At 33.6% G+C, this 24250-nt stretch overlaps 1 protein-coding gene across 3 annotated transcripts in view; it reads left to right on the forward strand.

Annotated features, from left to right (window-relative positions):
* Tsp26A (Tetraspanin 26A) overlaps window positions 1–22167 on the forward strand; it is a 39490-nt gene extending 17323 nt beyond the window's left edge. The window contains exons 5-8 of one of the 3 annotated variants that reach the window (XM_085489478.1): window positions 6367–6495; window positions 6610–6660; window positions 9186–9296; window positions 20872–22167. In XM_085489478.1, the coding sequence (XP_085345604.1) occupies window positions 6367–6495; window positions 6610–6660; window positions 9186–9296; window positions 20872–20940 (360 nt within the window). In that variant the 3' untranslated portion in view covers window positions 20941–22167. Of the gene's footprint in view, window positions 1–6366; window positions 6496–6609; window positions 6661–9185; window positions 10554–18346; window positions 18464–20871 lie in introns of those variants that run through there. The other 2 variants (XM_029317601.2, XM_085489477.1) reach the window with 2 other exon arrangements.
* Window positions 22168–24250: the final 2083 nt, after the last annotated feature.

The raw sequence follows: 24250 nt of genomic DNA on the forward strand, positions 1-24250 counted from the left end.
TAGAATTTTTTCTGAGTGGAGATGCAGAAAGAGCTTCTCTTCTGCCTCCCTTTCGCTTATAATACACACATAACACTAAATTATTCCACCAAATATGTTCTTTTTTAAATGTACATATAGTACCATCAATTATTGTGGCGAAAGAGTGGTATTGCTATATTATTGTTATTATTGCGAAAACTTAAATTAATATATCTCAAAAACTAATCGTAAAGCATTGTTGGTTTGCGGCATCTTTTAATAAAAAATCCTATGTGTGGAAATGATCTGTCAAATCAAGAAATCCCAGAAATGACATTTTTGCAATGTTTTCGATCAAAATATGCTATTTAATAAGCTTATGCATTTTTATTTTATATTCCGTTGGATCCATCTATCGATCGAGTCAGGTACGCGCATAAATTATCGCGCATTCCGGATACGTATGAAAACATTTGCGAACTGATTCAGTTAATGTCGGAACACGCAGGCAGCGGGCCTCAGAGACCGCTGATGAGTCCACAAACATCGAATTACGACCACTAAATTCCATCATCAGTCTCACCATTGCGTTTAATAGTCCCAGTGGACTATTCTTATGTCGCCGATGATTAATAAAGCGGTTGACATTTTAACAATTTGGATAAAAGAATAAAACTAAGGAGAAAAAATATATATGTATCGCGCATATATTTTATCAATCTAATTGAGAGCTGAAAGATGCTTATGGGGACTCTATCATAGTTTTCTGACAGATTCTGTAGAATTAATCTTAAATATCCAAAGGTGGCATGTGTATAATAAACATAGGAAAAAATTGTATTTTTATTTTAAGAATTTCTTACTTATTTTTACAAAATCTGTTCTAAAATAGACAATAAAAAATCCATTTGTTTTTAGAGAGGAATTCTCTAACGATTAATAATAAATATTTCTAGTTTATAAAGATATGTAAACAAAATGAGATCTATTTTTATATTAATAAAAATGTACATTATTTTACATTACAGCATACAGACGAAGAAAATCCATAAAAAAATATAAACATAGTACATATATAGACCGAGCATGAGACCTGAGTCTTCGAATGATTAAATTAGGTTATGTTACACGTTGCTTACTTGTGAACATTTCTCTTAAATCGCTTAAGTCTTCTTTTTTGAATTTAATAACTTTATCTATTCTCTTAATAAACTAAAACTATTTACACAATGACAAATATTGCACTGCAATGTAAATTGCAATACTATATAACCATCATACACGTTGCAATAACAACATGATCACATATAACACCAAATGATCAGTTGGCATAAAAAATATCATTTGTTACTAACAAAAAATATATTCTTAGTTTTAGAGAATATTTCCTAGAAACTTAAAAATATCTAATAATAATATATATGTAACCTCTAACATACTTAATTGGCGTTATTATCGACTTTAGTACTGTTTCGTTATGTCAAGGCATGATGACATAAACATAACTCGATATAATTTGATTATTTTGACATAAGTTAAATCTCTCCGAATCATAATTTATTCTCACATCTAAAAGACGAAATGCTGTAACTCCGAGTAAGTCTTTAAATTGTAATTCATGTTTCGTTCAATTAGCGTGGCTGATGTAACAATATCGGTTTTTTTAGAATATCACAATTGTATTTTTGATAAGGACCACAACCCGTATGGTCGAAACGTTAAAATAAACATATATTAACAACTCTAAATTGAAGCCAGTGTTTGTCAGTTCAAATTTATAACCATAGTTATAACCACAATAATATATATCTATTAATAGTTTTCTGAGAATACTTTTTTCGGTAGACGAAAGATAAAAAATATAGCAGCGATATTTCGAAAGATTCAGGAATAATCTCATCTAATTGTATGTACATATATATGATAGCCGCGATTCGGCCCGTGAGCTATCGGGAGCGCGGAACTCGTAGAACTCGTTAATCGACGATCAACCGACCAATTGTGTGGTTCGCGAGATTTCAATAGAGACGCCCGGTATGCCGACGTGCAATTCCGGCAATCCTATCAACCTCGGGGAAACCGAGATACCGCCGAGTTGCTATATACTGTATTGTCTGACCTCGTCGGGGATTCACTCGGTACCATTTATAGGCGGTTAATGAAATGCTTAGTACTTCGACTTCGTGCGATGCGGCGAGGAGCGTATTTACCGTATCACCATCTCGCTTATCAATTGGCTCACTCAGTCGGTCCCGGCTCGCACGATCAATATACAGGACGTATCAAGAGAGATGTGTATATATACTTTCTGCGTGTCTAGCAAAGATTTTTCTTTGACAGGGAATATCTCCCGTGTGATTCCGATTTATCAGGACATTGAGCGTCCTAATCAAAGAGAGTGCAAATTAACTTCACTCATTTGATGACAATCTAAGCATTAAATGAATTAAAACCTGAGAATATATGTTATTAATTGTCTATCTATATCATTTGTGTCTGTATACGAATACTTATTTTGATCGAAATTTTTTTAGATTATAGGAAAATTTTTGGCCAAGACAAAAAATCGATCACGCGAATTGCGTGAAGTCTATAGTCGATTTCTCTTGATATCGTCTGTACAGTGTCGAGCGAATAATTAAATCCAGCTAGAATCGGAAACTCGTATTCCGTATCTCAATATACTCTCATTCGCATCTCGTATGAATATTCCGCGCGCTCGTGTTTCGTTATTATGAATATTTGATTGGAACGAATTGAAACGTTGCCACATGAATGATTGAAATAAAACGATGCTAAAAACAAATCAGCTAAATTACGCAGTTGGTCGGAGATATCCGCTTGATATTACTTTTCCGTCCTCAACATGGAGAGCTTTTTCTTTCTTCCTTATACTCTCGATATATCGGCTTTGCGTGATGGTCATTTCTTATATCGCGGTATACATAACGAATCGTCTGTAATTGAATCGTATTAAAGCACGTGCAAGATGACAAAAGAGCCGTTCTCGCACATGTAATCCCGTCATTATTAATAATAATTGAATTAGCAAATATTCCCAATAACGCGGTTGTGTCTATTTTTAATACCGATATAAAATATAATACTTTACGTGCTGAGTAATTTATTTTTAAATCTCTAATTAAACGTAAAATTTAATTTTTTCGACTTTATTCACACCACTGTCGCGTTGCACCGAGAAATACGAATATTCTCGTGGTTAATTAATTATACGATAAACTCGCAAGACACGCGCGGTTGATTAATTAATACGTCCAACGTATAATAATAATATTAATTGGCGGTACAACGTATTATCTATCCTATCTCGTAAACGTAATTGATTGTCCCAAACGAATTAATGCTTGCAAAATAACTGAACGAATTGTCCTTCAAAAAATAATCTATCATCTAACTCTATAACTTAACTATTACTACAAAATATGTCATTTTTTCCACATGTTTGTATGTACACAGTTAAATAAATTTTGTCTTATTATAACGTTACAATTACTTTGTTTCCATCAACAAAATTTTTTCAGATTTCTATACCAATGTGTTTAGAATATTCCAAAACATCGAAAAAACATATCAGACTTAATTTCTTTTTACACAAATAGAGTATCATTAAAGGATATTTAATATTGAATTTGGCGAGGGTTGGTGGAAGGATTGATTTTTTATGAAATTTTGAATTTAAAAAAAAATGTAAATTTTCGAATTTTATGAAAGAAACATACGAATTTTATGAAAGGAACATATAAAAAATACATACATACGTATATAAACACTTACACATACATATATACATGACAAAATATCATTTTACATAAAAAAAGTGCAAATTAGAAACTTGCACATTGCTTGTTTATTATTCTATTTTACTCATTAATAACCTTTCTTTATGAGGAAATTGAAAAATCTTACACATAAAGGAAGCTTTATTTTCATCAAAATTTTTTTCAGATTTTCTATATTAATGTGTTCGAAATGTTCCAAAACGTCACAAACACATGTCTAAAAAAACACATATCGGATTAAATTTTTTTTACAAATGGAATATTAAAAGATACTTAATACTGAATTTGGCGAGAATCGGTAAAAAGATTCATTTTTTATGAAATTTTGAATCTTTCAAAAATTTTCAAATTTATAAAAGAAACACAAGTATTGTACAAAAGGAATATATAAAAGGCACACACGTATGTATAAAAGTATATATATACGTATACGTGACAAAATGTTATTTTATGTGAAAGAAGTGTGCAAATTGGAAACTTGCATTGCTTTCTCACCATTCTATTTCTCAACTCATTCAGCTTTCTCTATAAGGAAGTCAAAATTAAAAAACCTCGCTCATAAAGGAAACTTAACAAGCGAAATAGAATGGTGAGAAAGCAATGTGCAAGTTCCCAATTTGCACACTTTTTTAACTACGGATATATATTATATGTAAACTTTTTTCTTTATTTTGACGTGAGGAATATGTAAGAGAAGTTTGTCCAAATACCTATTTCGTAAACGCGCTATATACATACGGGTCACCTCGACTTAAGACTTTTGACTTACAATTAAACTAACACCAAGAATACACAGTTCCAATATGGACATCACGTTGTGGGACACCCTGTATAACATACACTGTAAAAAAATATTTTAAAAATTACACTTATTGTTCACATAAGTAATATTTTTTTACAAATATATACAGGGTATGCGGTAACTCGTGCTCCACCCGACAGATGCAGGTAGAGTAGGAGGTGAAACTGAATAGAAAAGTCTTCTACCATTTTTCGATATTCGCAATAATTATTGAGAAATTAATTGAAATGCTCAATTGACCAATGGCGACACATCCGAGAAGGAATAAGTCGCCTCGAGCTCTCTCGCAGGAAAGATAGAGATATTAGAGGTTTAATGAAGGTCTCGAAACTTGGACCACCAAGCGTCACCGACCGAATCCAACGATCCACGTCGCGTCCTCCGGTCTTTTTCTCATTCCTTTAATACTCGGCTGCTTGCGATGGGGATTCCCTCTTTCCTTTCGCACTCTTATTACCTGTGGATAATACGCGCCAATTCGTTTTCTCTCTCTTTTCTTATTGCGCGCGACTGGGATCTCTATATAAATCGCGTATTTAATATTGCATCACTCCTCAATTCCCGGCGCGGCCGGAATTATTTATACGACGGCGTTTGAAATTCATATTTTCATCCATGGTATTCATCGCAAATTCGATCACGATTGATCACATCGACACTGCATATCGCCAATAATGCAAAATATCCCCTTGATGCGCTTTGTGAGCGCGATTCTTTAACTTCGCTCTCACATACATATAGATAACATTTCATTCTGGACTGTATGAACGTTTTTAAAGCAGGAAATTTTTCACTCTACTATTACGTACAAAAAACTAGTCTAGAAAACGAGTTCTAGCGTTCTCTGCAGATATAATGGATCAGTGAGAATGTAAAATGTCAATCTAAAATTTTATAAAAGTGTATATACCTGTGTGTGTCCATCTTTATATTGTGGCGATTACATCGTCACATACACCCCAAAAATTAGCGATCAAAAACACTTATACGAATACGGCCACACACATGCGAAAAAGTACCGAGACACAGGTAAATATAAATAAAAACATAACAGACGAGACAGAGAGAGACGAAAGACGAGAAGCACAGAGACAAATATCGAGACGTTAAGAGACAAAGGAAATAAACGAACATAAAATTCTCGAAGCCTCTCGAAGGTCGATTTTTGAGGCGAAAGATATGAAGAGCGATTTTGCGTTCGAGAGATTCGGTTATCGACTGTCACCGCGTACGGACGTACATTGTAAATACGAGCGATCTGATATTCATGTACGGACTTTTAAGGACTTTGCTTTCACAGTGAATATACTCTCAGTTACATGTAATTAATGCCTCTCATTATTTTAATTCCTGACTCGTACAGATTAATAATTCCCTCCACGGCAGTTAAAATATCTATCTACAATTTTTATGACTTTACATTTGCAATAATATTTTATTTATAATAAAATATATACCTTAATTATTGCGCTCGATTCTTATTGTTATTTTCTGTTATCTAATTGACTATACAAGATGAATCATAAGTATGTTTTAAAAATTTGTGAGCATATTCCTGGATAATAAATATGAACAAATATTCCTATGAACAATTAGATCAAAAATGCTTCGTTTGAAATAATGACTTTTGTTGAAAAAGTGTATCTTTTTATTTCTTAAAATAAAAACATTCTCTAAAATGTTATACTAAATTAATGAATCAATACTATATAATATTGCTATATGTACCTATATTTTTCTTGAAAAATTATAATGTATTATTGTATAATATTATAAAATTTATCGTCTTTTATCTGATTTCAGTTACAATGTTGCGGCATCGAGGGCCCAAAGGATTGGGACCGCAACAATTATTTCAATTGTTCGTCGAGCGATATCGGCTCGAGGGAAGCGTGCGGCGTGCCTTTTAGCTGTTGCAAGCGAAAACCTAATGTAACTCTATATTCTGATTAGTATATGCAATCTTCAATACTATTGAAAAATATTTTCTCTATAAAATTATTAATTGCTCTGTTGAAAGTCAATTTTCTTATTTGTCTGTTTCAGGAAATTATTAAAAATAAACAATGTGGCTACGATGTTAGAAAGCCTAGTTATGTGAGTATATCTTAATTTTATCACTTTAATATCACTTAAGGATGTATGGGAGACATTTAAAATTCATAAAAATTATACAGATCGTTTCCACTTTACTAAAGCTACTGTTAAAATTTGAATTTAGTTCACTCATTTAAAAATTATTGCAATTTAATATTCCGCTAGTTTTACATATAATCTTGTGAAAATTCGTTGAAATATGATCGATTATATTACATTAAAAATATCAAAAAATAGTACCATGTATTTCAACTTTTTAAGGAACAGTGTTGCAAAATTACATTAACATTCATTAAACCGTTTAGAAGAAAATATTTTTTTTTAATTCTGGCTTTTTTACCGATTACTGAGCATTCGGTTGTATCAACGCTGGAAACGGATTGAAAATAATTAGAAACTATAGCGATTTTCTATAAGATGTACAGATTTTCTATAAAATGAATAGCATTGATACTTTTGTGTCTCTTGTATCTTCTATACATCCTTAAACATTTTTAATTTACATTTTTGCTTCCTTACTCTCTTCCCTTCTTTCATCATATGGTAAGAGTAATGACTAACGAAAAAAAAAAAAACAAGAATTTGCAGATATAAAAAAAGTTGGCAGTTATAAATATTAACTCAACTATAATAGCTATTTTTTTATTGATTTATCATTTTTGTTTAAACTTTTTTCTATGTTCTTCTTAACTATGAGTTTATCTTGTCAAAAATCTTTCATCGTATAAGAGATTCTACAACAGAATTCTTTTATTTATTTCATTATTAACAACCGCAAATTACACATCACACTTACATTACATCCTAGTATTCCGAATGATATCCTAGTATTTCGGCCACTTCTAATTTCGCTTTGTTTCCAATTCCGAAACTTGCGTTACTTCGCAAAAGATACGGCAAACCAAGTGGGGAAACGTGCCTCGAAGGGGCACCGAATAATTTGTCTTTGGAATTGCGTTCTATCGCGCGAAGCTCAGATTTGAGATAAGGGAGGGAAGGAAGGTGGTAGTTCGCGCAAGGGATAGTTAGTTCTGCATAGGCCGCCCGCGCGCAAGATTACACAGTATCTATACACATTCACCGGTAAAAAACGACCCAACGCACGGGTCAAGAAACCGTGGAACTTAATTAGAGAGAAAATGCTCTCTCGAGTCCAAGGGACGAGTGAAAGCGCGGAGGAGATATAAGAACTTCTGTGCCGGCTCCTATTTTAAGAGTAGATATATCATCCCCGATGTAATGGCTCTTGAAACCCGCCCTCGCTAATTACGCTTTCATCGAGAACCCGTCCCCCCTCATCCCTCCCTCATTGCTTAATTATAATTTTTTGTCGGCCGATCGTTAATGCGCCGCGATGCGTTACGTGCCGATAAAACGCGAATAAATAAATAAATAAATAACGATAAAGAGCTTTTTCCGAACCGGTATACATTAAAGCATCGCCGCTATTACGTATTCACTTTGAACATGTACATGTGTGCGTGTGTGTTGGTGTGTGCATCACGTAAATAAAAAATTTAATAGAAATTAAAATTAGATCGATTGAAATTAAATCCAAGACAGATATTATCTATCCAACTAATTTTACAAATAAAAATAATTTCGGATAAGGTATACCGCAATGGGCGGATTTCGCAAAAATCTACTACGCGGAAGAGAATTGATGATGTTACGTGTTCACCATTTCGTTGCAACACACTTGCACTAGACCACTTCACGCAACAGCGAACACATCACGAACACCTTATTACATTTCTCTTACTTTCCCCCTGTGGTTTAGACCGCTAAATTATGCTCGCGCGTCAGTCGATAAACTCTCTTAAGTTCTCCCTTTTCCCTAGATGGGCGTCGTGAGCTTTGTAGATTCTCGCGGTAAAGCGTAAAAGACGTATCTGTGTGCACGAGAATCGCGATTAAAGTAATCCTAAACGTCCTTGAGTTTCAGTCCTGTTTTATCGACAAAATGTGAGATTAGATAAACTATAAATTTGTTTATTGGCTATACGGATTGTTTTTTACCTGAAATTAGAGCACTTCGCCCTTTGTTAATATTAATATCTTAATTTGTACAGGAAAAAGATTTATTAATCTGTATATTGTCTCATATATTTAGGTTACAAAATTCTTGAATTCTTAAACTCATAATTCTGTAACCTAGATATATAAGACTATACAGATTGATAAATCTGTTTTTTATAGAAATTAAAGTATTAATATTAACAAAGAAGGAAGCGCTCTAATTTCAGATAAAAACAACCCGTATAGTCAATAAATAGATTTATAGCTGAATCTAATCTCACATTTTGTCATAAAACAGGACTGAAACTTAGGTTAGCTTAGAATTCCCTTAAGAGGAAAAATAACCTTTTTTTTCATTTATTCTCTTTCGATGCCGACGAGAGCGAGGCGATGTTTACTCTCGGCATAAAACGGCGATCTAATTTCTTTAAGCTCTTAAACGAGAGTCTTAATGTGTCTGCTGACTTTTTAAATCATTTCCATTTGCTCCCTTCGGACCGATGCAGACGGGAGAGAGAAGTATATTCGAACGGGGTTGTCTAAGAGCGGGCGAAGAGTGGCTAGAATTGAACCTCGTACCCGTCGCTGGCACCGTGGTCAGCACTATGGTTCTGCAGGTACTCTTTCCCCAGAAAACTGTCGTCCATCAAGCTGGGAACTCCGAAACTTTCTCTGCTCGTCAATCGACCAATCGATCTATTCAACTGCGCGTCGATCGATCGCTCGACAAAATCAAAATCGAAATATTTTTTCTGCTTAAATATAATCTGCTTAAATATAATCTGGAAAAGAGTATACTGAATTGGGAAAATTTTGTGCTACAAAACCAATCGGCATAAAACTTGACGTAATAGACATAGTATGAGGTAAAATATGAAGAAATCTAATCAAAATCGAATAGCTAAATGAGTGGATCTTGGTAAAAAAATTAGAAAATGGATCCGCTGGATCATATAGCGACAGTACTCATTTATCACTCATACAATCTCATTTTGGCAGTAAAATAATGTTGATTTTGATAGCCATTTTTACACCCTAATTTAACCTTATTTAATTTAATCTAAATATCTTTTTTCTTATCTTTCAAAAAAATGTTACACGCAAAAGTTGTTTAACTTTAAGGCTCGTTCTACAATACACGTCGTATGTCGCAGTCGGATGTCAAAATGATAATCCAATAAGAAAATTTCTTTTTCGAAAACACCTCATTGGACAATCGCTTACGTTCCGACATCCGACTGCAACATACGACGTAATGTAGAACGGGCCTAAGGGAATACTAGACAACATTATCAATTTGTTTACAGATAACACTACTTTTGATCACATATCACTTTTTTAAAAACTGGTTTTTTTTATAAAAATTGTAGATCACATCTACAATAGTGATAAATTTATATATTCTTAATTAGTATTAAGAATTTTCTTGATTTTTCTATGAATTATAATTTTTTTTAATTTTGGAATATTAGTGTTCCATAAAACATGTCAAAAAGTACTTATCAAACAAATGTGTCCCTAGAAATACTTTCCTAGATACATATTCCCTTTTAATAACTGAAATTATTTCCATACAACGCCACCACTTTGATCATATCTACTATCTCTCGCGGTGGGTAATTCAGTTTGATCTCATTGAAAGTGATTTAATACTATTATGAAATTTAATACTATTATGCAATTGTAGAACCAGAATATTACTATTAAAAACAAAATAAAATTTAATTCGAACAGAAAATGCCTTTCGACATGTTTGTGGAATAATAACCATTCCAAAATTTAAAAATAACTTATGGAAAAATCAAGAAAACTTTGAACTAATAAACATGGTTTTATCTTAATGAAACTTACAATTTCTATTAAACTTCTAACAAAAATTGATTTGCATTTTAAAAAAAAGTAAAGATTAACGAAAATTAAAGAATTTTTCGAAAGTAAATCTATAAACAAATTAATATCGATGTCTTTTATATATATATATATATATATGGTATATGTTCCTCTTAAAGTTAAACCACTTTTATACAAAACTTTTCTTGTAATCGGCGTAGGAAAAAAAATATTTAGGGTAGGACATTAAAAATAGCTCACTCTATATACATATATATATATATATATCACAATATTATATAAAAATCTTATATGTATAATATAAACATTTTTTTTTCAAAATGGAGCAAACACGCATTTAAAAACTACTATTTCAATTATTTTATAATACATTTATCTACGTAAACAGAAATCCGAGTGATATTTCTATTTCCGCGAATGAAAGTTTCTATTTTTATTCGGGCGAAATTGCACCGCGCAGCATAGAAATAAAGTATCTTGAGCAAGAAGCGGATTTTCAGACAAACCTAACCTAACCGCGTATATAAGTTTCGCGCAGCGAAACACAGAGAGAAAGAGAGAGAAATACCGGGACAATAAAGCGCTCGCGAACGCGGGAGATTGATAGTCGCGATCGTCGTCACGGAAAGGAAAGTACCAACTATCGTTCGTTGCACTCGACGGTGACATCTGCAAGAGAGAGAGAGCGCGTATTTCCGCCATCAAATGACGATCTTCGATCGAGCGTTGACTTACTTACCTTTTCTAAAAGCGTACATATACGTATAATGAATATGCTAGAATATGCGCGCTTACAGTTTGTTGCCGCCGATCGATCCGCTTTTATACACATCGCACGGTGCAAAGACCGAAAGAAGTAAACTTTGGCGAGGAAGAGAGTCAGGGCGAGAGAAAGGGAGAGAGAGGAGCGATCGACCGAGAGCGCAAGCGCGTGTACGCCACATGCAAAGCGGTTTACTGTTGAAACTTTAATTCCATTAAGCGATATTTTGCACGCGGCAAGTCGTCGACTAATTCTAAATATGCCGCGCCGAGAGTTTGAGAAAGTTGCAATTTCCCAGCTTCTCGATGCCTTCAGTAAAGACTGTCAGTATTTACGAACGTGGTCGCATGTATATGTATGTTATATATGTACATTAAATGTAAACATGTAAGAAATAAAACTTTCTGTGCACAGAATGTCTCGTAATCATCGAGAATGTCCTTTCATTCTACTACTGTATAATTTCGCAATCTCTATATTGAGAAAAAAAATTGATTTCAAACCGAAAACCAAAAAATCTGTCGTGAAAAAAAATGACTTGTGAATCAGTGTCTTCTCTATCCCCATAGTTTTGGAACATTCTGTGTACATGTGACACCGTTTTCATTTCTCTCCTTTTGCTTATGTTGTACTATTCCATGATGTATGTTCGTTCTCTTATACTGTTAAATTTAAAGATATCTAAGACTTTTGATATAGTATAAAATTTAAATGTATTTCATCGCTATATGGGTCAAATTGCAAGTAAGTATACTCACAACAACGTTCGACGTATATATCGTATTCTTGTCAATAAATTTTATATCGATATGTGACGGCAGGAGAATCGATACGGTAAGTACTACATGTATATATACTCGCTTTTAAACAAAAACGTCACGTATATATATAAACACAAAATATAGTACAATAGCGAAGGGAAACCAACACAACAGATTTTATGTTCTGCATAACGAACTATAAAGAACGTAGCTCATATGATTGATTTATTTACAAAATATATCATACGCTAGAAATATATATCTTTAGTTTAGAAATGTTATTTTAATTTAGAAATTTTATATATTTATAAACACAGGGTGTCCGGTAATAATCGCCTTACCTTTGGTGTCAGGGTAGAACGGATTAAACCAAATGGGAAAGTTTTTGTATCTTGTACCTTGCTGAATATTTTATATACAATATTCAGCAAGATACAATATTTTATATAATAGATTTGTATTCTTCGCCAGAGAGAATTTAAAAAATAATAAGAAATTTATGATTAGTTCGACCATACTGGCTCTTATTAATAATTCGTTTTTATTAGATATGAAGTACACTACATTTCGACCTTAAATTTAGGTCCTTTTCAAGTGCTAAAATTATAAAAAATCAATAGTTAGCGTAAAACTAAAACTAAATACAAGTCAATTTGTGCAAGGGGAGACAACAATGTACTTACTTAAAACAATTCTAAGACATTCTGTCAACTACTGATACAAGACGCTAAATTATTCTAATGACCTTATCATAAACAGAGTTGAGATTGTTGACAATATTTTATATACAATATTCAGCAATATATATATATATATATTACTAATATGGCAATAACTGTCTTGGAAGAACTAGAAGCGCTGATCGAGTAATGGCAGAGCCAATCAGCAAAAGGAACATTAAATAGCTTAACTCTTCCTTGATTCTATAATTCTGGAGCCTCGCACACTTAACAATACAAAATTGTCTTTTCTCGCCGCACTTTTATACTTGCATAGATTGACTGATCTTTTTTAATTAATTTCTCATTAATTATTGTAAAGATCTCAGAAAAAAACGCTAAAGGACTTTCCTATTCGATTTAATCCGCACACTAGAGGTGAAGTGATTATTATCGGTCACTTTGTATATATGTGCCCGTGCGATTGCGTGTCGTGTGTGTGTGCGTGTGCGTATGCGTGTGCGTGTATGTGAATTTTTTTTTATTTGTGACTAAGATTCTTGCTAACTGTTAACATCTATTTATTTCGTGCTTACTTCTGTCAGTTTTGCATTGTTCATCAAAACAATGTTTAATATTGTCGGTGGTTTGCAGTGAAATTGATTAGCTGTATTAATTTGATTTACTTGAAAAGGGCTGCAATGACAGCCGAAACGTTGTATTTAAACTAATTATTTATAATAAATGATTGCCAGTCTGGTCGACTTTTAACTTTGAGGAGAGGTTTTTTGGATTTAGTTTGCAAAAATTGAAATCGAATAGACGACTAAAATATTTGCCGAAATACTTAAAATTTATAATAAATATAACGATAATGTTTAAAAACATTCGTCCTATATATGACATGATATATATTTTTTTCTAGGAAAATGTTATAATTGTCGCGTGATTTTTCTAGAAATTTTCTCCAGAATAATTGTTCATAGCGTGTCAGAAAATATCGTAATTTCAAGCGATAGACGCTTCGTTCGTTTTTTCTTTTCTTCTCGAAACGCCACTTTTCGCGTAGTTAGACACATTATACTCTTTAATGAAGATAGGAGCGTAAGTCATGAGCGCACATACACCGTACAACTATTCTATAAAAGAGCTTATACGAACCGGGCACGCGATGCAATAATACGAGTTTTTGCCTGTCTCATAATCAGTACAGTAAATTACTGCCAGCTCGCTGCATAATCTTGACGGCCAGAACTATTATACTACCCTCTCTCCAATAAGCATAACAAACGTCCGAAGAACTAGTTTGCACATGTCATAAATGCGAACCTCCCCTCTCTCTCTCTCACTGTGTGTGTTTCTCTTTCTGTTAGCGCAACTATATTAATTCTAAATGCTAATTATTCAAATTTCAATTTCGCGGCCGACGAGTTTTATTATTATTTCGATGTTCGCATCCAATTACGTCGCAACAAGATTGCATATTGACGTATCGACCGGTAAACTGGCGCGAATTAATATTACATTAATTGACACGTTTAATCGAAAATTATCGAGAAATTCATAATTAAATTTGTTATCAAAATACGATTAACTTAACCGTTGTTGGTTTGTCAATATGTATCTTCAAAATTAACGAATGATTCAATGGGACGATAAATTTATTTAGTAAAGAAAAATCACAATTGGCACGCCAGTCGATGTATACACTCTGTAAATTTGAAATGGGAATTTTACAGTTGATTATACATTGTTCCACAAAACGACTTTTTGCGAACACCGGAATGAGACTAATCGTTTCTTATAGTTTTTTGGACACTGAATACGAATCCGGTTTCCAAATTGCTCTATCACGTCACAATTTTGAGAAATTTTTAATTAAAGTTGCAAAAAGGGCTATTTACACGAACTTAATCATATTATAACTACAATATATTACGTGCTGAAGAATTTTTATTGCAATCAAAATAAAGTAATAATATTAAAGTACTAAAATAAGGCTCCCTATATTAGTCAATAACATTGAAAATATAAAAAGGTTATGAGAGCCGAACGCGGATGTATATATGTGCGTGAAGACCGTGAAAAATTTAATTTTTCGCTGTTTTTATAATTGTGCATGAGACACGAAATTTTGCTTAGCAATTGCTAAGACTTATTTAGAATAAATCTTTTACTTCAGATATTAATTCCTAAGTTCCCCTTTTACCTTCTGAAATGATGTATGCGAGAAAAATATATTGGTCTAAAAGACTCGGGTTCGATTCCCGATTCAGTCGACTTTTTCAGATCGATATATTTTTCTCGCATACTGAAATGATCTTCAGGGGAGTAAAAGGGGAACTTAGGAATTAATATGTCTTCAAAATTGCTCCATCACGTTACAATTTTAAGAAACATGCAATTAAAGTTGCAAAAAAGAGCTATTTTCACGAACTTTGTCATATTATAGTTACAATGTATGACGTGCTAAAGAAGTTTTTTTTTGCTATCAAAATAAAATATATATTGTTAGGACTTTCAATAGGAATTTTCGATGTTGATTATGGTTCATAAGATACTTGTAATATAACAATTTTGTTATATTATAACAAAGTTCATAAAAAACGCCCTTTTTTAATTAAAAATTTTTCACAATTGTGACGTGATGGAATAATTTGGGAACCAGATTCGCACTCAGCATCCAAAAAACTATAACGACTAAATTTATTTTGGTTAATTTTTTTGTTGAACAATATTATAGATCGATGAATTCAAAATCTCCAGAAAAGAAACAAACGTCCTTAGGTTTATGTCGATTCGAGGAAAATCATTGTGAGGTACATCGCAACCATAAAGTCGCTCGCGTGCAATTATATAATGTCAGAATTACGTACGGTCGGCGCAGAATCATATTACGCTAAAATTACGAGATTATACTACTACGCTAGAGCCCGGGATTATGCTGCGCTATAATCGCTCGCTTATCTATGCTAGCGCACGTGATTGTACCGTGCTAGAATTGCGATCTGTTATCTATGCTAATACGGCAGATTATAGTACGCTAAAATAGGGAGGCTGCCATCGCGCCCTCGTGCCTATCCAAAAAAAGAAAGAAAATAAAAAAACGAGCTTGAAGGAGGACTTCGTCAAGGAGCGAGAAATTTAGCGAGTAGCTCGACAATGAACGGTAGAAATGAATAAAAACGAGTGGATCTCTGTCTTTTTCTGGAGATCTTTTTCACCGTCGAATTAATCTTCCCTTGTAACTCGCAAAAATCTTCCTCGTCACACTCGCTTACCTTATACAGAGTCCTCTCCTGTCAGAGAGTCTCAATTAACTTTGCGCTTAACCAAAGTCACGTTGCGTACACACCAGAGACCCTTGTCATCTATTTTTCATCTCTCCAATCTCTCGTTACTGTCATTGACATCATCGGCCGCTTTGACGCACGCGACGAACTGGAATAAATTAACATTTCTCGCTCAAACTTGCTCGAACAAAGGATGGAGACTCTTGAGTAATTAATAGACTAGACTAGACTAGATTAGGTTAGGTTAAGTTGGGACATCTAACGCCCCGCTAATGACGAAGTCGCACAATATCGTCGCGTATATCTCGACATCAGCGAAAGACGGAAAAGCGGGGATGAGGTTAGGAAAAGTTATAGAGCGCGAAGAGGAATAAGGTGTAAATGAAGTAGCAGCTTGAAAGCCTCGAGTAGTTACTCCCCGGTTCCTTAAGAGTAAAACGCACGAGGCACGACGTAACAGAGTAGGTTTGTTACTTAGACCCCCGTTTTCCGGTCCCCCTTTTCCGCCTTCCACTCGCGCGCCGCCATACCCGTATATATATTTTCTCGCGCACATACGTGTCTTCACCCTCCTCTCCCTCTTTCCTCCCACGTTGGAATCTTTCTTCCATTCTTCTCTCCTCTTTCCTTAGGAACCATTTTACGGTCTTGGTGCTCGATCTATGCACTTCCAACATAACCTCCCGTCAATCAAATTCTAATAAATTAGATTGTTACCTTTATATGATTGGAAATTGAAGTTATCAGTCGAAAACTCGCTAGAAGATTTGAGCGGTAGAATTTATTGTTCGACTGAGAGAGAGAGGGGGGGAGAAAGGGGGGGGGAGAGGGAGGGAGAGGGAGAGAGACGCTTCTTCTTTAAGAGCATCACTCTTGTAATGTTACCAACTGTTCTTCGCTAAAGCTCACTCCGTAATATTCTTCTCCGGATGATGTAATTTTCGCGACGGAATCGTGGAAAACGAAGAGAAAATGCCGGCCGGACCAAGTATCTTATTGAGTTTTCACTTAACGGAGCGGAGCCCGGGATGTAAAGAGAGGATGGTCTGACCTTTTCAGCGTTCTCGCAGATTTTCGCTCGGGTGCGATGCGACTGAGAGTTAATGATGTCGCAGATTTTATCTTCACTCGGGTCTGTAAGCGGCTTTGGCATCCGCGTGTGATATTTCAATCGTAATTTTTCAACATTATTATATACGGGGTGTCCGAAAACATTATGATAATTTTAAATAATCTATTTCAGTTAAAACGCGTATTGCCAAACCGATTTACAGCTAAAATTTACTAATAAATTCGAGTTTCAAAACTGTTACATATTATATCTATGAAGTAAGCAAATATAAAATCTCCTGAAAAGCACTTTCCTACAGTCTCTAAAAGTAAAAGAGTCTGACATATGTCGTCTAATTTTGTATCGGCTGATACGAAATGGCAGCCAATCAGTGTAACCAATCAGTGATTGAGCACACGGAATATTTTAAAAACAATAATGTGGAAAAGAAAGAAAACACATTTTAACTGTTTAATTTGTTATCAGTAAAATAATTCTAGGTATAACATTAAGTATTAAAATATTAGTAAACATTTAGCATATTCGATGTTATTGCGACAATTGAGAAAAAAAATTTGGAAACTAAGGAATTTGTATCCTATGGTTGGGATCTCAGAAACTCCCTTTATTCCTCTCTTAACTTCCCCTGTAAAGAAATAGGCGAGAAAAATATTGGTCCGAAAGTCGGCTGAATCGGGAATCGAACCCGAGACCTTCCGCTTGCCTGGCTTCTTTCTTAATTGTCGCAATAACATCGCGTTTGGCTCTATTGGCCGAGATAAAGGAGGTGTATATTGTGTTTTTAAATTCAGCATATTTATAAATATTACATAAACAAACAGAAACGTATTCATAGAAAGAAATCTATAGAGAAGAGAGAAAAATAGAGAGAAACATACCGAATTGATATAATAATTCGAAATATATCAAACATGGAGTATGCTCTTTAAGTAAAGAGCATTTATGCTACAACTTTAACTCGTTAGTCAAATCCAGCGTTGATTATTACTGCAATTTGCTTAAATGATGCAACATACGTCGCGACAGACCATATTGCGACACACGCGCATTAAAATAGCAAACCGATTGACACGATGGACGATAAAAACGTTGGGAGTTACATAAAGAACACGGCGAAGTTATCCTTTCACTTTCTCTACGGAAACCTTCACGGAAACTATAACGTCATCGAATTGTCCTGGACCTAACCAACCAATAATAATAGCATACCGGGGGGGCAACAGTAAGCAACGGTAAGCCAAGTAGCCGTTTCTCTTTTCTTTTTTCAGAACTTTGAGGTCGCCAAAGTGATTTACGAAAAAGGTTGCATACAGGCCGGCGAAGAGTGGATGGAGCGTAATCTCCTCGCGATTGCCAGCGGTGTGGTTGGTACTGCATTTGCTCAGGTACACATAAGCCGGTAAAATATATATTAATATAAGTACAAACTTCAAGCTAACCTTCGACACGCATCGGTGAACTTTCAACGAGAGTACGTACCAAAATCCGTCGGCTCGCTCCGCGAATAATTAACACTTTGAATCCATTTTACACTCGACTCAACTAAACAGTGACATAAAAATTTTGACAAAATATTGGGATGTTAAGAAAAAAATGACAATTCCGGGTCATAGAATATTGTCTTGAAAAATTTTTTTCTATTTAAATATATTTCTTTAGAATATTCGAAAATAATCGAGATTCTTTTGAATTTCTGCTCAATAATGGAAAACTTAAATTTTACAACTTGCTTAATATTCAATTTGCGATTCGGATGCATATTCTATGTCGGTCGAGAGAGAGATTGTCCTCATTGATTCAAAGTGTTAAAATCACATTTTAGCACGTTTCTCGTAGTATATTCGCCGATGCGGCCTGCTATGAAGAGCATTATTAGAGCCGTTGCATGCCCTAGAGGAAATAAGGTGAGACTTTATCTCTAGCTTGCGACGTTGACTGTTACCTATCTCGTTCGTAACGCGTTACACGCGAGAAGACGTAAAGTAGATGCGAGATACACAGTAATACGTAGCTAGGAGAGTGCATTTCTCAACGTAATATATTGAACCTTCTAAAATTTCATTAAAGGATTTTAAATTACTGCTTATTTACGATGCAAAATTCTCGTTATTATTGTGTATGTGCCGAGTAAATACCAAAGCATGTTGATATCGTTCGTTGTATATTACGATAGATTTAATTAATTTTATCTCTCATTGTCAGTATAATGTATGTTATCTAATTATTCAGATATTCTTAATTATATATGTGTGTATGTATATATGTATCTAATTATATTATATAAGCACGAATAATAACTACAAGTACTAAATAATAGCAACTAAATGTATGTAAATTGAGCAACTTACTTTCAATTAAAAAATATATCAATTCTTTTACATATATATTTTTTATGTAAACTGTAGCTAAATATGTAGATACTACACATTTATCATTTTCACAGATATAATTCAATGCTTTATATTCATTTATGTCAATGGCTTTTTTCATCGAACATATGAAAATAGTATAATTTTATAAATAAAATAGATAATTGAAACATTTTATTTTCTATTCCACGAAAATTTATAGAAGAATATTTTATTATTTATAAGATTTCCAAGATTATATACAAAGTAAGTCAAAAATATTTTTTAAAACTTCGTGTTCCTGAATATAAAGTATGAACAAATATTCTATGAGTATTTCTATGAGACCAAAAATGTTTGGATTCTTTCTTTTCGCGATGTCTTTAGTATTTTGATTTTGGAATAATATTTATTCATTAACACACATTTTTTATTACGATCCAAAAAAACGAAAAAGATTTGAGTTTTAATGTAGATACTGTACAATAAGAGACAAAATCTAACCTAACCTACAATCAAGTCAATTGCTCGAGGCAATTCAATCGAGCATTTTATTAGTATTGATTTATAAATTTACTGCAACGTGTAGAAAATATATTTTTATTTGAAAAAAGGAAAATATACTCATCTGAAACTTTCAACTAAAGTCATTACTTATTAATATTTATTTGTGCTCGTTATTTCGATAATAAAGCATTTTCGATCTAATGTTCATAAGTTCATAGGAACATTTGTTCACACCTTTTATCTAGAAACACGCGCTTATAAAAAACATACTTATGACTTATTCTATGTATTCAGGGCTTAAAAATTCAATACGACAATATAGTGGTAGTCGCATGATCTATCATAAATGGCCGCCGCGAATGTACATCTAATATTATATCTTATTATTATTTGAAAAATTAATTAATAATGTGCCAGTGATCACATTTTGAAGTTCTGATGTCAAGGCACTTATTTGTAGATCTAACCTAAATACACATATAAAGAATATAAATCTATTTTTTTTTTACTTTTCATAGTTACACCGTACATATAATAATCATGCCGGAATTTATACATATAACATTCTGGTTTTCGATTATATTCCTTGATGAAGGCGTAGCTTTTATATAATCATAGAGTGTATCTAGCCGCAATAACATCTCTTTTTCGTTAAAAAATTTTTTTTATTATTTAAATACACTTTAAACTATTGTTATTGTATATTCACAGCGACCATATTTGTTTTGCTTCAGTAGCGCCTCTCTTACCGCGGTGGACATTTTCTTCGCCAATATATATGATAAGAGAAACATATTTTGTTCTATTATAGAAAAGTAAATCGAAAAAAAAACATAAAAAAACACATGTTTAAAACATTGAATATTCTGTGAAAGTGCTAAGAACAATTTTGTTTCCGTAGCTATAAGAAATGAACGAAGTATTCTTGCTTTTTTCAGATTCTGGGGATCTGCTTCGCGCAAAATTTGCGCGCGGATATATTCGCGCAAAAAGCAAAGTGGCATTGACAATCGCGTGCCCCCACGGCAGTCTAGCATCTTGTCTTTATAGATGCTAACCGGTTACGTTGATCGAATTATAAAAGGTTCTCGATTGAGAGCGGACTGGAAGCTTGGGCGAGCGGACCAATTGGACCTACCTTCTGATGAAGAGAAAACATTGGATTTCTCCGAAGAATTTTCACGATCGAGGCAAAACAAGAAAAATACCTCGATGCGCTCGTTATCATTACGATTCTTCGACAATAATCAAATTCGCTGATAACGTTACCTTCGTACTGCTCAAATCATCCTTCGACTTGTAAACATCCGAGAAACTTCGCAATTGCACGCGACGATTCTCGTCCTAACTCCTTCGGTACCGTCCAATCGATTAACGTCTTGATTATATGTCGGATAATGAGAGAAATTGATTGTTTTCGAAGTTCATTCTTATCCGCCGCGCGTTAATTAATTTTGTTAGATAGACTTCTTATCGTAAATAAAGTTAGAGTAGTCTTCAAAAGTAATGACGAGTTTTGTAAATAAATTTTATAAATATACTCCCGGGTGCGGTTATTTATAACATTTTATTGAATTTTGTTTATAGAATTTTATTATCTTAAGAAATAATTTCTATATACATATATGTGATTCAAAAGTTACATTGCTTAAAACTTTAATGAATTATATTAATCTGAGTAGAATTTATAATAGCTTGCCGTATACGCATTTTTATTAATTAAAATCAATTTCTCTCGTTAAATCAGACAACATCGACGAGAGGACGCTGGCCGTCGCGAGGTTTTTCGACAGCATGATATCGTCACGAAACGTCCGAAGTAACGTTTGTCTTCATCATCGAAGCGGAACATCTCGATATTTCATCTCGACTTTTCGCTGTCTGCGAAACGTATCTACTTCTTTCCGAGAAATCGTCTACTAAAATATTTCGCGCAAGAATTGCGAAAAGGATAGGCATCTTCGTTTTCAAAACTTACACAAACTAGCACTTTTCTAATACATTTAGATGAGGTGATTTGGTCTCTCATATCGAACAATTCTCTAATTTGTAAAACACTCCAAAAACTTTTCAAATTTTCTCGTACAAAATTTTCGATAAAATATGTAGTTTTTGCTGTATTTTAAAAAATTAAAATATTAAATATACAGGATGTTTCTAAATAAGTGCGATAAATTTTAGGAGATTTTTCATGCTCTTTTATCCTTCCCTGGAGGAATTGTGATCTTATTTCTTCAAAGGAAAAATAAAAATTAAATTTTTATTTTTTTTGGAAAACTTGATTTTACGAAAAAAAAGGAAAAAAATTTCTAAAAGAATCAAGCTTTCTAATGTATATTTTTAGATTATCATGTTCCAGTATAAAAATTCTAATAAAAAATTGATAGAGATTGTTAATCTCATCCTCTTATAACAATACAGGAAGATTATAAAAATATTAATATTCTTTTTCTATTAGAAAATATCCACCAAATTTAATTTTTTCAATTTGTTCAAAAAATTTGAGAAAAAAAATTAAAAACTTAATTTTTATTTCTCCCTTTGAAAGAAAAATAACTCCTCAAAGATGAATATAGGGAGAAATACATATACTTTCTTATATGAAAAACTTTCTTTAATTTTTGACAAAAAATAATTTCCTAAAGTTTTTTGCATTTATTTAAAAACACCTGTATACATATAATAATTTAAAATTTTAAAATATATATTTTTAATTAATTCCAAATTGTTAAAAATATAGCAAACACTACATTGTATTCTTATATAAATTTAATATATAAGTGTCTTAAATGATAAGTATGACTGAATTATTTGATTGTACAAAATGGATATTCTCGAATCGAAAAACGACTTGTTCTGGAGTATCCGCACCTCTCAACCCGAGTCAACAAGCAATCACAAGTGACACTTAAAAGCAACGCTGACTCGATTCCACCGAGAATCGATACTCCTAGAACAAACAATAAGATCGTCATCCTACGCCTGGTACTTGCAATTCGATCTCTCTCGAAACGCCTCGGGGCCGATTACATCAACATCGAGTATCGTCGTTTAATCGCGGTTAACTACATTTTCGCTTTCCATCCATAACAACTTATAAAGTTGAGGATCGTAGAGAGTTAAAATAAGGAAACCAGAGAAAGTTTTGTTTAATCAGAGTTTGTTAATTGAACCTCTATCGATATATATAGTTAATCGTCAAATTGGTTACATCAATATCAATCATCACTATTTGCTATTAATCAATTATTTTCCAGCGAAACTCGATCCTACTAAGTATATATACACAAGAAAACGAACACCCGGGGTTAACCGATAGATGCAATCGACCCTTAAATGTAACTCGCGAGATCGTTCGACCGTGGTAGAATTCGAGGGACACGGTCGACTGCGGAATTTCGCTCGGAGACGGAAGAAGTCGATACGTTTCGCGCGTTTATATATGAGAAAAGACAGGGCAAACACCCTCGCCAGGTCCGCAAAGTTACAATATGTCGAAGCCATTAAAGTCGATCGACGTAACATCGTCGTGGGGGCGCGGTGAACGAGAGAGAAATTCGACTTCACCGCACAAAACCTTGAACAACCCAACAACCTTTCGCCGTAACGGGGGAATGAGCGGCAGCCATACACGCAAGAGTATAACAATAATCTTTCCCTTGTTCCAATCGCTCTCGTTAAAACGATGGAAATGGATCTATCGTACCAACTTGATGAAGCATATTGATCCTATAAACTGGCACATTCCATCCCTCCATCATCGACGGGCCAGGTGTCCGTCGTACACCTGTGTCTATATCGCACGCACGTCAGGAAACACGTCGGAAAACACGTCATTCGAAAGACCTTCCTCGATCCTTCGATCTACCCTATAATCGCTGTTATTTGTCACTATGGTAACTGATGGAATCAAGTGTTTGTTCTTTATTGCCGCACTGGTGAACTAGTGCACAACTGGTGCAGTAAGTTAGAGTGAAACAAAATATACTTGTCTCACTTTAATTTATTGCATCTAGTCTACACTAGTTCATTAGTGCAGCAATAGAGAACAAATCGCAAATATCTTACAAGTTTGAATTTGTTTGCATCTGTTTCGAACAATTAATTGTATGTGAATCTGTTTCGAACAAGTTCAAATTTGTTTGCATCTGTTTCTTATGAGTATTAATTGAATCCTGAAAAATGAAATTGATTATTAGATTTTTAAGGATACAGGACGTCCTAGACTTTCTGGATCACCCGTTAATGATTCCTGGGATCATGTGGAAATAATTTTACCTGATCGAAAATGTCGAGAGAAAGACCATCATTTTATGG

The sequence above is a fragment of the Nylanderia fulva genome, unplaced genomic scaffold (assembly GCF_048542155.1).
Source record: "Nylanderia fulva isolate GAGA-0341 unplaced genomic scaffold, ASM4854215v1 Scaffold85, whole genome shotgun sequence".
Lineage (NCBI taxonomy): Eukaryota > Metazoa > Arthropoda > Insecta > Hymenoptera > Formicidae > Nylanderia > Nylanderia fulva.